This window comes from Marmota marmota, unplaced genomic scaffold, assembly GCF_001458135.2.
Source record: "Marmota marmota marmota unplaced genomic scaffold, marMar, whole genome shotgun sequence".
In the NCBI taxonomy this organism is placed as follows: domain Eukaryota; kingdom Metazoa; phylum Chordata; class Mammalia; order Rodentia; family Sciuridae; genus Marmota; species Marmota marmota.
Genome location: NW_026000185.1, coordinates 9,096,241 through 9,108,936, shown reverse-complemented (window position 1 = coordinate 9,108,936; position 12,696 = coordinate 9,096,241). Strand labels below are relative to the sequence as shown.

At 48.6% G+C, this 12,696-nt stretch overlaps 1 protein-coding gene across 6 annotated transcripts in view; it reads right to left on the bottom strand.

Annotated features, from left to right (window-relative positions):
- Positions 1–12,696, bottom strand: part of Snx29 (sorting nexin 29) — a 386,701-nt gene that overhangs the window by 175,882 nt on the left and 198,123 nt on the right. For all 6 annotated transcript variants that reach the window (XR_007342647.1, XM_048789519.1, XM_015490624.2 and 3 more), the window contains one exon: positions 5,498–5,604. Coding sequence is in view for 5 of the 6 variants with exons in the window: in XM_048789519.1 (XP_048645476.1) it covers positions 5,498–5,604 (107 nt within the window). In the remaining variant the exon portion in view is untranslated. The remainder of the gene's footprint in view (positions 1–5,497; positions 5,605–12,696) is intronic.

The following is a 12,696-nucleotide window of genomic DNA, read 5'->3' as shown; positions in this document are numbered from 1 at the left end:
TACACAACGTACTTCCTGTAGATGAAGTTAGGGAAAAGGTGAACCACTGGAGAGTTTCGAGCAGGAACACGGCCCAAGCAGACCAGCCAGGAGTAGTTCTTCATCATTCTACCAAGAGCACTGAGCTCAGCCACCCTCCCCCAGTCTCCACAGCTCCACCCCTTAAGCGAAGAGCCCTTGATATTAGGAGCAGGCTCAGCCCACCCAGAACGTAGGACAGCCCTGTCCCTTCACCAGGCACATCCAACCCTAAGAGGACGGTACCCCCTGAGACCCCTCAACCAAGACCAGACAACTCCTGCTGGGGGCCCACAAGTAGCTTCAAGAAGCCACTTCCCACCTCAGGGAGGAAAGCAAATATAAAACAGGACCAAAATAGTGTGGGTCTGAAAAGCTGAAAACCAGCCACTATAATTACAAGTATTTTTATCTGTTGCCCAAAAAAGAGTGTCAGATCATGTTCCAAGTGTTCTCTGTGGAAGTTCATCTGTGCGTTCCCAGTGCTCCAGACCCCACTCTAGGCCCTCCCAGCAGTGAGGCCTCGAGGGAAACAGACTCATCAGCACACACCAGGCAGAGCAAATGGCATGGAGCTGAGCCTGGACACCATCGCCACTGAGGACGGAGACCATGCCATGTAGTAGTGGGAATGAGATGCCCAAAGATCTCCTGGAAAAGAAACCATAAGATCAGCAAGGACAAATGCTCTGGGATCTGGGTGCCTGCAGAGAGGCCCGGTTGTGACCTGCAGCTGTGCATGCCCTGCCCCAACATGATGGGTAACTGGAAGGCCAGGAGAGGAGGAAAGAACCAAGAGCCTCCAAAAGCAAGCTCTGTCCCTTCTGCTGCCCTGGACAGGTCACACCAATGCTCAGGAACAGGCAGAGGACAAGAGGTGTCTGATGGGCCTGGCATCTGAGCAAGCACACAGGTTTGTTTACGCCGATACGTGCTCACATTGGGAACCGTCTGCCAGCTGCCATTTTTCTCCTTGTCCCTTCAATTATCCCCGTGGGCTTGACAAGCTAAGAGCTAGCAGGCTTGCCACTGCTTTCACTGTCCTGACTCCCTTAGCCAGCCGACAAGCAAGTCCCAGCTCCTGTTCCTAGCAGGTACAGGGAAGGCCACAGAGGGTAACAGAAAGAACACCAAGTGTGGAGTCAGCCAAGATCAAGTCCTGGTTCAACACCGGCAGGGTAGCCTCCTGAACACAGACCAGCGACTTATCACTGCCAAGCCCCAGTTTCCTCATCCACAACGATGCAGCAAACATTAGACAGTCTATGTAATGCAATTAACACGGTGTCTGGAAATAGCAGTCAGCATAAATAGAGGGTCACTATCAACATCATTATCGTTGGCATTTGTAGTTGCTGTCATTAAATGAATGTCACCAAACCCTAACAGGTTACAGGGTACCAAGTGTAAAACAGACCTCAGAAAGCACCAGTGGGAGCAATTCTCCAGGATTAATGACCCAGTTTTTCCAACTAGTAAATTACAAGTAAAACAGAAAGAGAAGGGAGATAGAGGTGGGAAACCTGTAGATCAAAAGACACAAATTCATCCACCAGCTGCCGTGTGGCTTCTTATTCAAACACGATTTGAACTGGAAACTTGAACACTCACCAGATGGTCAACATTAATGAAGAATTACTGTAACTTTTGGGTGTGACTTTTTATTTTAAAATCTACGCATTTTTATGTTAAAAAAAAAAAATGACTCCCATAGGAGACAACGTGTAAGCCAATACTGCAATATTCCTGTGTCCAAGGTCCCAATTGATTTGGGAACTTTTGAGTTTTATTAAAATGATGATCACATCCACAGCTCTCTGCAGCATGTCATTATGGGTTTTCTTCTTACCAGCTTGATGCTTAAGCTTACTTATCCATAAATAGCAAACCTGTCATTATAATGAGAATAAATATTGCTAATATACCATTTATTTCACCAATGAGCAAAAACCTTGGGACTAACTACACTCATCCAGTAAGTGACAAGTATCCCAGAACCTGAGAAACCAGTCCACAGCTGGCTGAGTCCTGCCATATGGACAGAAGCAAAGTTCCATTTGCAGAGGCTGGACAGGCAGTGCTGGGGCACAGGGCGGCAGAGGGAGCAAACAGGGAGGTGCGGGATGCCAAGCAAGACTCAGGGCAGTCAGAGGGCAGCACAGAGGAGAACTGAACTCCAGTGGGCAGGGCATGGAGGAGGAGACGAAGGGAAGTAACACGTACCTATCTTACGTCCTATAAGTTGGGACACTTCAGTGGCAAGCAACAGAAGCAGATTCTAAGCTAAAGTCAGAGAACCCTGACTGTAAACAGCGGGGAAAGTGGGAGCATCTGGCTCAGAAGGAACTGGACCCAGAACAGCTGTGGCAAGTGCAACCCAGGGATACCAGGGGAGCCTCAGCAGGTGCACTGTAATCAGTGTGTGGAACGATGCTTCATGTGGCTTTTGGCCGTCCAGATGGCCTCCCCAGCACCTTTGCATTCCTGTGTGACTCAGGAATTGAATCCCAGCTGCCCCACTTCAGACCAAACGCCCATCCTGAGCCAAGGGAGGGCAGAGTGCTTGGATTTTCTGACTCAACAAGGCAACTGAGAAAAGGTAGCCCCCCAAAGGATGTCAGAAAGGGAGAAACAGGGGCACAAGGGCACTTCCTGTCTGCTCCAGGTCATAACCTGGATCTTTGCGCTCAATCCCCAAAGCAACCCACTAGCAGGTTTTATTGGCTGACTGGGGCTTAATATCCTGGGTGGCCTACCCAGGGACTCATGGGAGAAAGTGGCAACCTGAACTCAGTACGACAAGGGACAGTGTGTGTGCCCTGCAGGCCACCAGGTAGAATCAAAGTCCAAATGCCTCCAATATCTGACATTCTTATTGAAGCCAACTGCTAGAATAGAATGCAAAAATCTCCAGAAGTGAATCTAAACCAAAGAAATTGCACTTAAAAGATGCAAAGAAGCTGGTGTTGCATCTGTCCTTGAGGGTCCAAGGGCTTTCTCTTCAAAACCCTCAGTGAAAACCAATGCACCTCTTCTGATGCCTTACATCAGAGCCAGGGGAGTTTACAAAACAAATTCTGAGCACTGTCACTGCAGTCCAAGAAGGGAGGAGCTCTCTTTGCTTCTGCTGTGCTGGGGATGGAACCCAGGGCCTCGCACATGCTAGGCAGCCCTCTGCCACTGAGCCACATTCCCAGCCCCAGAACAACAAAAAAAAATTTTTTTTCACCTCCGGTCATTGGCAGTTGATGGTCACCCACTAGTGACAGATGTTTCTGTGGTGCTAACGTTAGGTTCTGAGCTGCCCTGACCCTGGGCTCAAGGCCACCAAGAACAAAGGTGCTGTGTGAATGGGCAGTGGGGGCGGCGGTTTTCTTGATTCCTAAGATGAACACAGAAGTGAAATGCTCAGGAGCTCCCTTCACAGTGGGTGAATCGCAGGTTTGAGTGTCCCAACAGCCGTGTTATCTGACACGAAGCATGGCCTCTTCTTCCGCCCTTTGAAGTGGAAGAGCCTGCGTCAGCCTCTCACAGGCGCTCACTGGTCTACTCCCACGGCGGGTGGACATCAACCCAAGAACAAGGTGGCAGAGCAACAGCCCCAAGCACGGCGACAAGGACTCCATCCAGGAGAGCTGAGGGCTCAGCCAGTGCCTTGGCGTCATGAAAGGCTACAGTTTGTAGCCTTTGGAAGGACAGATGGAAGGACACTGGCAGAAACTGGCTATGCAACCAAAGAAGAATGAGACACAGTCTGGGCAGGACGTGCCCTGTGAGGATGTCTCTGCTTCAGGCACATAGCTGGCTCCTCCCAGGGGGAGTCACAGGCTGGTCAGAGAAAGCTTGACCTGAGCCACCAGCCCCCCATCTGGCAGCTCAACACTGCCACTGCCATCAGCCAACACCAAGTCTCACGCCCCACTGAATCAGTCTTCACAGAGGGGCTTGTGATAGGGGACAAGAGGCCATGCAAGGCTGGACACGCTCCCCAGTCACAGCTCACCTTTCCTTGAGCTCACCTGAGTTGGAACTCAGGTTGCTGCTTAAGCCGCCCCCTTTGTTTAGGGGTAGTTTTAAGAACCACAGAAAGCATGGCATAAAAATAGCAGATCAAACTGAGAATGAGCTTAAGGCATCCTCTTCCAGACCCACCCCCATACCCCCAACTCCAGCATGTTCCCATTAACAATTAGTAGGTCTTTTTCTGGTTATAAAATTAACTCACTGGAGAAGTCTTAGAAAGTACTGGAAGTCTCCTTACAGACCTCCATGTGGACATGAATCTACAGACATGACCTGTAATACTACCCCCAGCTGAGCACCACAACATCATACACACACAAATAATAAAAACCTTGGTCCCAAGCTTCACCAATGATTGTGCTGACAGTGGATGGTTCATGATAAAATGCTACTGTGCCTAAAGACTTCAGTCCGTATTCATCAAGATCACTTTCTTCAGGTATGGACGATGAACATTGTCAAATTTCATCACCTATCCAAATCAATTCTTTTTAATATTTTTAGTTGTAGATGGACATAACTATTTGATTTATATTTTTATATGGTGCTAAGGATCAAACCCAGTATCACACATGGTAGGCAAGCACTCTACCACTAAGCCACAACCCCAGCCCAGTATCTGGTTTTTCTTCTTTAACCTCTTGGTAAGACGACTTACATGGATGAATTTCTAACGCTAAACCATCCTTCAAATCCTAAATACACTATTTTGTATGTGCATTGATCCTTTAATATGTGGCTGAATTTGAAGAATCTCTTTCTAGAATCTTTATACATCCTTACCTAAATGAAACAAGTGCATAGTTTTTTTATGCTTTGTCAGTTTTTAATAGAAGAGTGATATACCCTGGAACCGAGACACACACATGTACATACAGAACGCTGTGAGGAAATGCAAACAGCAGAAGGCTCTCTGTGGGTGCCCTGAAAGTGTTCCTGGAAATCGCCATGAAGCCACGGAGGCCCAACATCACCAGGGAAGCCATTCTTTGATTGCTTTTTCAACTTTCAAGCACAGCTTTTTGGCTCTTTCGGGCAGTGGGCCTCACCCTCAGTTGAATTTGGCATCGAACGCCATTCTAGGACACAGCCCAGCTCACCCACATCTCCAGCTCAGCAGCACAAGCCTGAATGCAGTGTTCTCTCCTGCCTTTATCCTCCAAATCTGAGTTTCATTTATTTAACTTCTAATGGTACATATGTGTGCTTTCCCTCATTTCCTTACCATAAGTGCCAGATGTTTCCAATTAAGTGACATTTTTCAAAGAATCAACTCCACTTTCCTTTGTCTATACTGGTTTTATCTCTGTTTTGTTCTGTTGGGCAGGGGGGGGGGGGGGTGTCTTGATTGGTCATCTTGCTAGTGGCTCCATTTTAGCACACTAGGCCTTGTCCCCAGAGGTTCCCAGAGCAGAGATCCAAAATAGACATGCAGCCTCCTCCCAGGCAACCTTACCTCAATGAGCTTCCTTTCGTAAGAGCTTGCAAGCTCTTCAGCAACCTCTCCTGGCTTCTGTTCAGGGACTGTAACTTCGCCATCAACGTTCCAAAGATTTGGCACAACTTTAGGAAAAGAAAGACAGTCCATAAGAATATTACCACTAATCAGAAGTTACTTTCCCAGTTTAAAAAAAAAAAAAAAACTTCCTTCCCAAATGGCTTCTCCAGAGAGAGGAATTTGTAACACTAAATCATCCTTCAAATCCTAAATACACTCTATATTGTAGGTGCATTGATCCTTTAATATGTGGCCAAATTTGAGGAATTCACAAGACGTGTATGCACACACACACTTACTAAATACTTGCACACCACAGCGTTCTCACGAAAGTATTTTATAACAGTAAAATGAGGATAAACTTCACTTCAGAACTGTCAGGAGAGACGCACAGGAGTCTGAGACAACCTCATCACTCTTCCATCCCAGGGAAGCCATCACTGCCCCAGCAACACAGGGGCCTACACTTGGATCTTTTATGTTGGCCAAATTTCTTTGTCAACAACATTGTACCACAAGGTAGTGCCTGCCTCCAGTCCAACGTAGGATGGTAATGGGGTTCTGGTGACATGCAAGACCAAGAACTGGCTTCTGCAAGCCCTCCGAGGGTGACGGCTTCTGTGAATGCTCTACTGGCAATGCATGAGTGACCACGAGGCCATGCCACAGGGAGATGCCTCCCAGGGCAGGGCACAGGACCCACAACCAGGTGCACATCCATGTGTATGGGCTTTTTCCAGAGAGCAGGTAAAGGAGGACTGGGAACTGCAGCCACGTGGTTCCCAGGAAAGTGGGACAACCAGAGCAGGAAGGAGCTCCTCCAGAAGGGGTGTGCCCCAAGAATAAGGCTCGGCCTGAGTCTCAGCCCGAGGCTGTTTCCCGTGTGCTCCCCACGACAGTTCTCCTGATGCCCTGGCAACCACGATGGTGAGGATCTAAGGCTCACCCCCGTGACCTCCAGGAGGGAGTGAACATGAGGAAGGCCGAGCAACACTGGAGTCCCCACACCTGACGTGATCTGTGACCATTCCCAGCCACCCAATGACTACAACTCCACCAGGACAGCTGGCTGGGCCTGCTGCGCCAGTGAGGCCCCAGCAACAGAACGCCTGCGCGATGCTGTTCCCGTGCCAGGGGACTGCCGCTGCAGCCCCTGCTGCAGTGACCCGGGGACACCCTATAGTTTGAAATAGTTATTTACAGAAAAAAATGTAAAAGACTTCTAGTGAAAGACCAGAGCTGGAACTCATTAACTTGTACCCACATTCTCTCAAGATCCCATTAAGATATCAATTTAAATTTTTAAACTTACCCTTAAGGAAAAAAAGAACTACAGAGGAAACGACTGAATTTCAGAAGCTGAGAGTGAGGTAAGAGTTCCACTCCTAAGTAGAAGTGGACCACACCCAAATTCAACCTATTAAGATGGAAGGACTCGTTAAAGAACCACAAAGTGCTCACACACACTCTGGGAAAGGGGAGTGAAAGATGGTCCAGAAACCAAAACGAGGGGCCACAGGCCTGAGTGACAGGCAGATGGCAGAGCAGCCTGGGCTTGTGACATATGTAACACAGCAGCACAGGCTGAGCTGAGGGCCAGGCAGCTTAGAACAGTGAGAGATGTGACACCCTGCGCCTGGGCTTCTCCCATTCTGCCCCTCTCTACCCACTCCCTCCCACAGAGAGCAGCCAACACACAGCTGCAGGGAGCAACAGGAGAGGGTCCCCTGTGAGCCTAAAGTGGCCAAGAGAGGAGAGGAGATGGACCTCAGGATGACACAGCCTGACCACATGCTGAGACCCCACATCAGTCTCCATGGAGCTGCCCATCCACCCTCGGGCACTGCTCCAACATGAGAGCACAGAGCCAGGTCACCACCCTTGAGAGACAGCAGCTCAGATCAAAGACAGGAGCAGAATGAACAAATGCAGCTTGCAGAGAGAGGTGGGGGACTTCAAAAGCAAATTACCAGCAATGCTCACAGAGACAGAGGGGAGAAGACGGCGTCATAAGACAAGAACAGGGAAACAGTTTTCAAAAAGTGAAAACAGAGAACTAAAAAGCTCTTTTCTGCAGCTAAACCATGACAGCACAAGGGAACACTGACTAGAGCGCAGGAGGGCAGGAAACTTCCAGAAAATAGAGACAGCAGATAACTAAGTGGAAAATGAGAAAGGAAACACAAGAAAGGGGGGAAGACGACACAGAGCAGGTACATGGTGAAACACCTCAAAACCCCGCGCCCCAGGCTCTGCGTCAAGACTGACAGGCTCAGTGAGCACGTGGCTCAGGGGGAGGCCACAGTCGCCTTCTCAGCACCAGGGTCACAGCACAGAGGCAGCTAGAGCAAAAGCTCAAGTGTCACCTGTCACAGAGGGCTTCACATTGGAAATAGCCTAAGGTTCTAAAGCCCTTTTGGGGAGCAGGAAATGGGGAGGATGGCAACCAAAGGTCTCACCTTTTTTATAATAATCCCTTTGGCCAACCAGGGATCAACAAAAAACATCTCCCACCTCGAATCACACGGCCGACCACATGAGAGGTGGCACCCAGACATGCAGACACAGCCCACAGACACTCTGCCTCCCATGATAAGGAGAAAACAAATCCAGTAACAGTAGAGCACAGAATCCAAGTTACAGGGGACGAGCACACAGTGAGCAGGAGGATTTTTTCATAAAACCCCAAAAGTGGCAAGACCCCAAATGAAGAAGGGATGGACAAAGCGCAGTCTGTCCTCACAGCATCCCACTCAGCCACGCATAGGAATGCAGCGCTGGGTCTTGCTGTGACATGGGCACATCTGGAAAGACCCCCAAAGCCATGCATCATGAGGACCTGTCCTCCTGAAACGCCCAGCACAGGGTCTCTCACCAGAAGCTGGGTCAGTTACCGCTAATGGGCCTGCAGCTGCTTTCGGGGGTGATAAGAATGTTCTGGAATTGGTGTGTGACAGTCATATAACCTCACAAATGCATGTAAAAGCAGCTGAATGGTATGGTATGAATTAAATCTCAAAGCCATTATTTGAGAAATAAAAACAAAACTGAGTCAGAGCTGTGAGCCACCAAGCAGCAGGCTGCTCGCTGGGGCAGGTCAGCAGGCCCCATAGACACGCTTCAGGATGCGAGTGACAGGTGACTTAATGTGCTTGAGCCTCCTGAGGGGGTTTCCATACTGAGGGGGACCAGGAGATCAGTCAGAGATGAGCACAGAGCACACGCATCAACGAAAGGAAAAAGAAATACAAGCTTTAACTCCAGGGACGCCAAAAGGCTGTGCAGGAAAAATGACCCTGTACCTGATGGCTTGGCACGTTCAGAGTATAATAAAACAATCCCCGATACTGGTGTAAGCTAAATGATGCCGTGACTGTGCCCAAGGGGTGTGGGGGTGTGGGGGTATTACCCGTCTTCCACAGTGAGAAATCAATAATGCCTACAAGTGAAAAATCAGAAAGTGGCAACAGTCTTGTTCTGAGACACTGAGGCAATGACTGAAAGAAACAGTTTTAACAGTTTCAAACAATTGCTTTTGGGGAGCAGGAAATGGGGAGGATGGCCACCAAAGGTCTCACCTTTTTTATAATAAGGTTAAGAAAACGAATGGCTTTCATCAATCTGCCTACATCATTTGGGTTTAAAAACACAAACTAAACTTTTATAAAACATGTTAGTGAGAATTCGAGGGGCACTGCCTTTAGAAATGAGACAGAAACATTAGACATGATGGCAGCCGTGCCCCTCAGCACAGCAACCCGGGTGGATGCAAGCAGGAGGGTGCCCGTGGCAAGACGGACCCAGCTGGCACACAGCACCTGGTACTAATGTGCATCCAAAATGTCTAACTCAGAGCTAGCCCCCCATCTGCCTGGCTTCCAGATGTGCTGACCTTCACTGGCCTAATTACCTCCCCCCACAAGGAGATCCTGCTGATCAGGAAGACATGGCCACCCAAACCACCACGTGCCCACACACCTCAGTGATCAGGCTACTGGCCTTCCAGGCACCAGCCCTCTGGGAGAGCATTTTTTAAAAATCAGCAATCTTCCATGCTGGGGGAAGCAGATGCAAAAATAAGACACTTAACCTTCACGACTGGGGACAAAAATCCTGGACAGTCACAAGTTTATAGAAGGTCCCTTAGAATCTAGTTAACTTTTCCTGCAACTCTCTGACCTCCTACTGGCCTGGTTCAGCTACTGCAGCTTTAATAAGTATATCAGACACTCTAATTCTATGTAGGAAATAACATAATTAAACCTAATTCCAACGTGTCATTCTTTCCTCACCAGTAGGCCGCCTCAGGCACCGCATGGCCCCTGCCTCCCGGTTCTCACCTTCTTGTGTAATCTCTACCTGCTAAGTCTGCACTGGACTCACAGACTTGCCTCTAATAAAGTATACCTAAAAGAATTGAAGCACTGTTACTCTGAGATAAGTTATAAGATCAGGTGGCTCCTGGCTGGGATGGCCTCCCCAGCCACCATCTTGTGAGGTGCCTGTGGAAACAACCCCCTCATATGGAACTGACAGATCCAGCCACAGGCACAAGGTCCTGGGCCTGCTACCAGCACCCAGCAACCTGGGCAGCAATGAATCCTCCAACACCGAGTCTCAGCTGACACCTTGATTTAACCTCATAACAGACTTTGCAAATAGAACAAGGCTAATCCATGCAAACTATGAGATAGTAAGAATTTGCTGGTTAAAGCTGCTAAACTTTTTGAGAAGTTTGTTACACAGCAGCAGATAACCAATACGGGACCTTAAACTGTCAACAGGTGCTTCTGGAGAAACTGTTTCATACCCTGGAGTTTTACAAAAGGCGAGGCAGTCCCGGATGGCTCAAGTTTACAAAAGAGAAACCTCAGCAGCAGACTTGCCCAGCCTGTCTCCACGCCCAGGGATGCCTACTCACCAAAGAGGGATGCACTCATTAGCTCAGACGCCTGTGTCCTCCCTGTGGCCAAAGGTGAACATGTGCTGAGGCACAGAGGCCATTCATCCTGCTAGGAGAGGGCCACACAAGCACAACGTCTGGTTTGCTTATTTTCAAGCCCAGATGATTTCATTAGTCTTGAGAGAGAGTGGGCACCTGAGTGTTCAAAGAAGGCAGCACAAAAGAAGTGTGGGCAGTGCCCAGTCATCTGAGTCAAGGCAGCAGGTTAGCGTGTTGGCCCATGCTCTCTGCGCCCCACCCAGGTAGCCCGTTTGGAGAGGGTCTGCTGTCATTGAATTCTGAATGTCAAATCTAAACAACCGCAGACATTTTTGACTAAATAAGCAAGCAAGCAAGCAAGGGCTGCATTTAAAACACTAATCCAAACCTGAAATCCATATCCATAGTTAGTTGGTCCTCGGGGGAAAAAAAATCAAAATAACAGACTGCTTCAATTTACATGATACTTTCAGGTTTACAAAGCATTTCAAACCAAGAAACTCATTGGGGTCTCCAAAGAAGACTCAGTCTGGCCATTTTAATCTCCCATGGCCTGTCTAAATAGGATTCTCCAATAAACTCCCTCCCCAGTTAACACCCACATCACTCACAGAAAAGTCTGTCCTATCTGCTCTCCTGTCCTCAGTGGTCAGCAATGTTCTCCTGCATTTCCATGATGGCTAAATTACAGAAATCAGACTTCAAATGAAAAAATAATGATTTGGCAAAAACAATAAGCCTGCTCCTTTTAAATTCAGAGATCGGAGACACGGAAACTGCAGTCAGCACAAAGACGTTTACTTTAAATCAGAAATGCTTTTCCCGTTCCAGAAAAGCTGTGGGTTACTCAGCACCATTAGCAGGTCATTCGAAGTTGGAGACCAGAACGCAGTTTTTCCACCTCAGGCAGCCTGCCAAATCTGTTTGGGGGCATCTGTGATAAGTCATCTGAGATAAAGAGACGATACGCTGGTCTCACTAGCAGGCACCAGAGAACACATAGGGTTTCTGCCTAAATTATTTTAAGCAAAACTTCAAATACCATGGAGAGCAGCCTGGCAAACAGCATGAGAAGGTTAATGTTTTGCTTTCAATCTGAAAAACTTAGCAGGACCCGGGGTGCAGACAGCGTGTGGAGCTACTGCTGAGCGCGGATGGAGAATCATTTCAAATTCAGAGCTGGCTTCCGAGGACATTCTAACAAAAGTTGGTGCACCTGGCGCCAGTAGGAGCAGCCCATTTATATGTGAGGGGGAAATCTGGGGCACAAGGCTCCTCCCTGGGAAGGTCCCCACGATCGCTAGAGCACCCCTATGTATGTTTCTAACATCACATCCTCCATCTTCCAGGTGCCCCTGCAGCCAGTGGAGAGCAAGGTGTGCAGGACAGCGCCCTCTGCGACTAGACAGACACCTGGTTCAAAGTCTGCTCCACCGCTCACCAGGGGGTGACCTTGGGCAAGTCTTCTATTTCTTCACAAGTCACTAAAGATTCACTTCATGTCAGAAATGGATACTACAAGTTCAGAGATGTTATCAAGAAAAAAAAGAAAAGGTCAATGCCAATATGAGGCTTGCATCCTGGTGAGAGAGTCAGAAAACCAAGACATGAGTGTCTAATGTGTTGGGCTGTGCGAAGTGCTGAGGTGGGTTAAAAAATGAGAAGGTGGTGATGCAAGTGTGTTAATTAAAAAGATGTAAGCAAGGCCTCAGTAGGGAGGTATTAACTGAAGAGAGACCAAAATAAAGCAGATGAGCCCTGGAAGGGCCTGGGGGCATTTCAGCATTCCAGGGAACAAACATGCCAAGGCCCTGAGGTAGGCAACAGTTTAGTGTGTTCCAGGAACAGCAAGGAGACCAGTGTGACTGAAGGATCATGAATGGAGGTGAGGCCCCTCACCTTCCATAGCATCACACAACATAACTGCATCACACATCATCTTCCTGCAGACTCCACAACTCGGCTGGTTAGGCACCTGTCGCAACAGTCCAAGCAAGAAGCCGTGGACTGGGGGCCTGGGCTGAGTGAGCACAGCAGGTGTGGCAAGCAGGGGCAGGTAGCTGAAAGGGAAAGTCAGCCTCGACGTGGGGTGTCAGCCAAGAGAGGAGTTCAACAGGAAGAACGGCGCTGTCATTTTATGGAGCTAGGAAAACTGGGGGAAGAGCAAACACACGGGAGCTGGTGAACGAGGACCAGGAGCTTGGTTTGCAGGCAA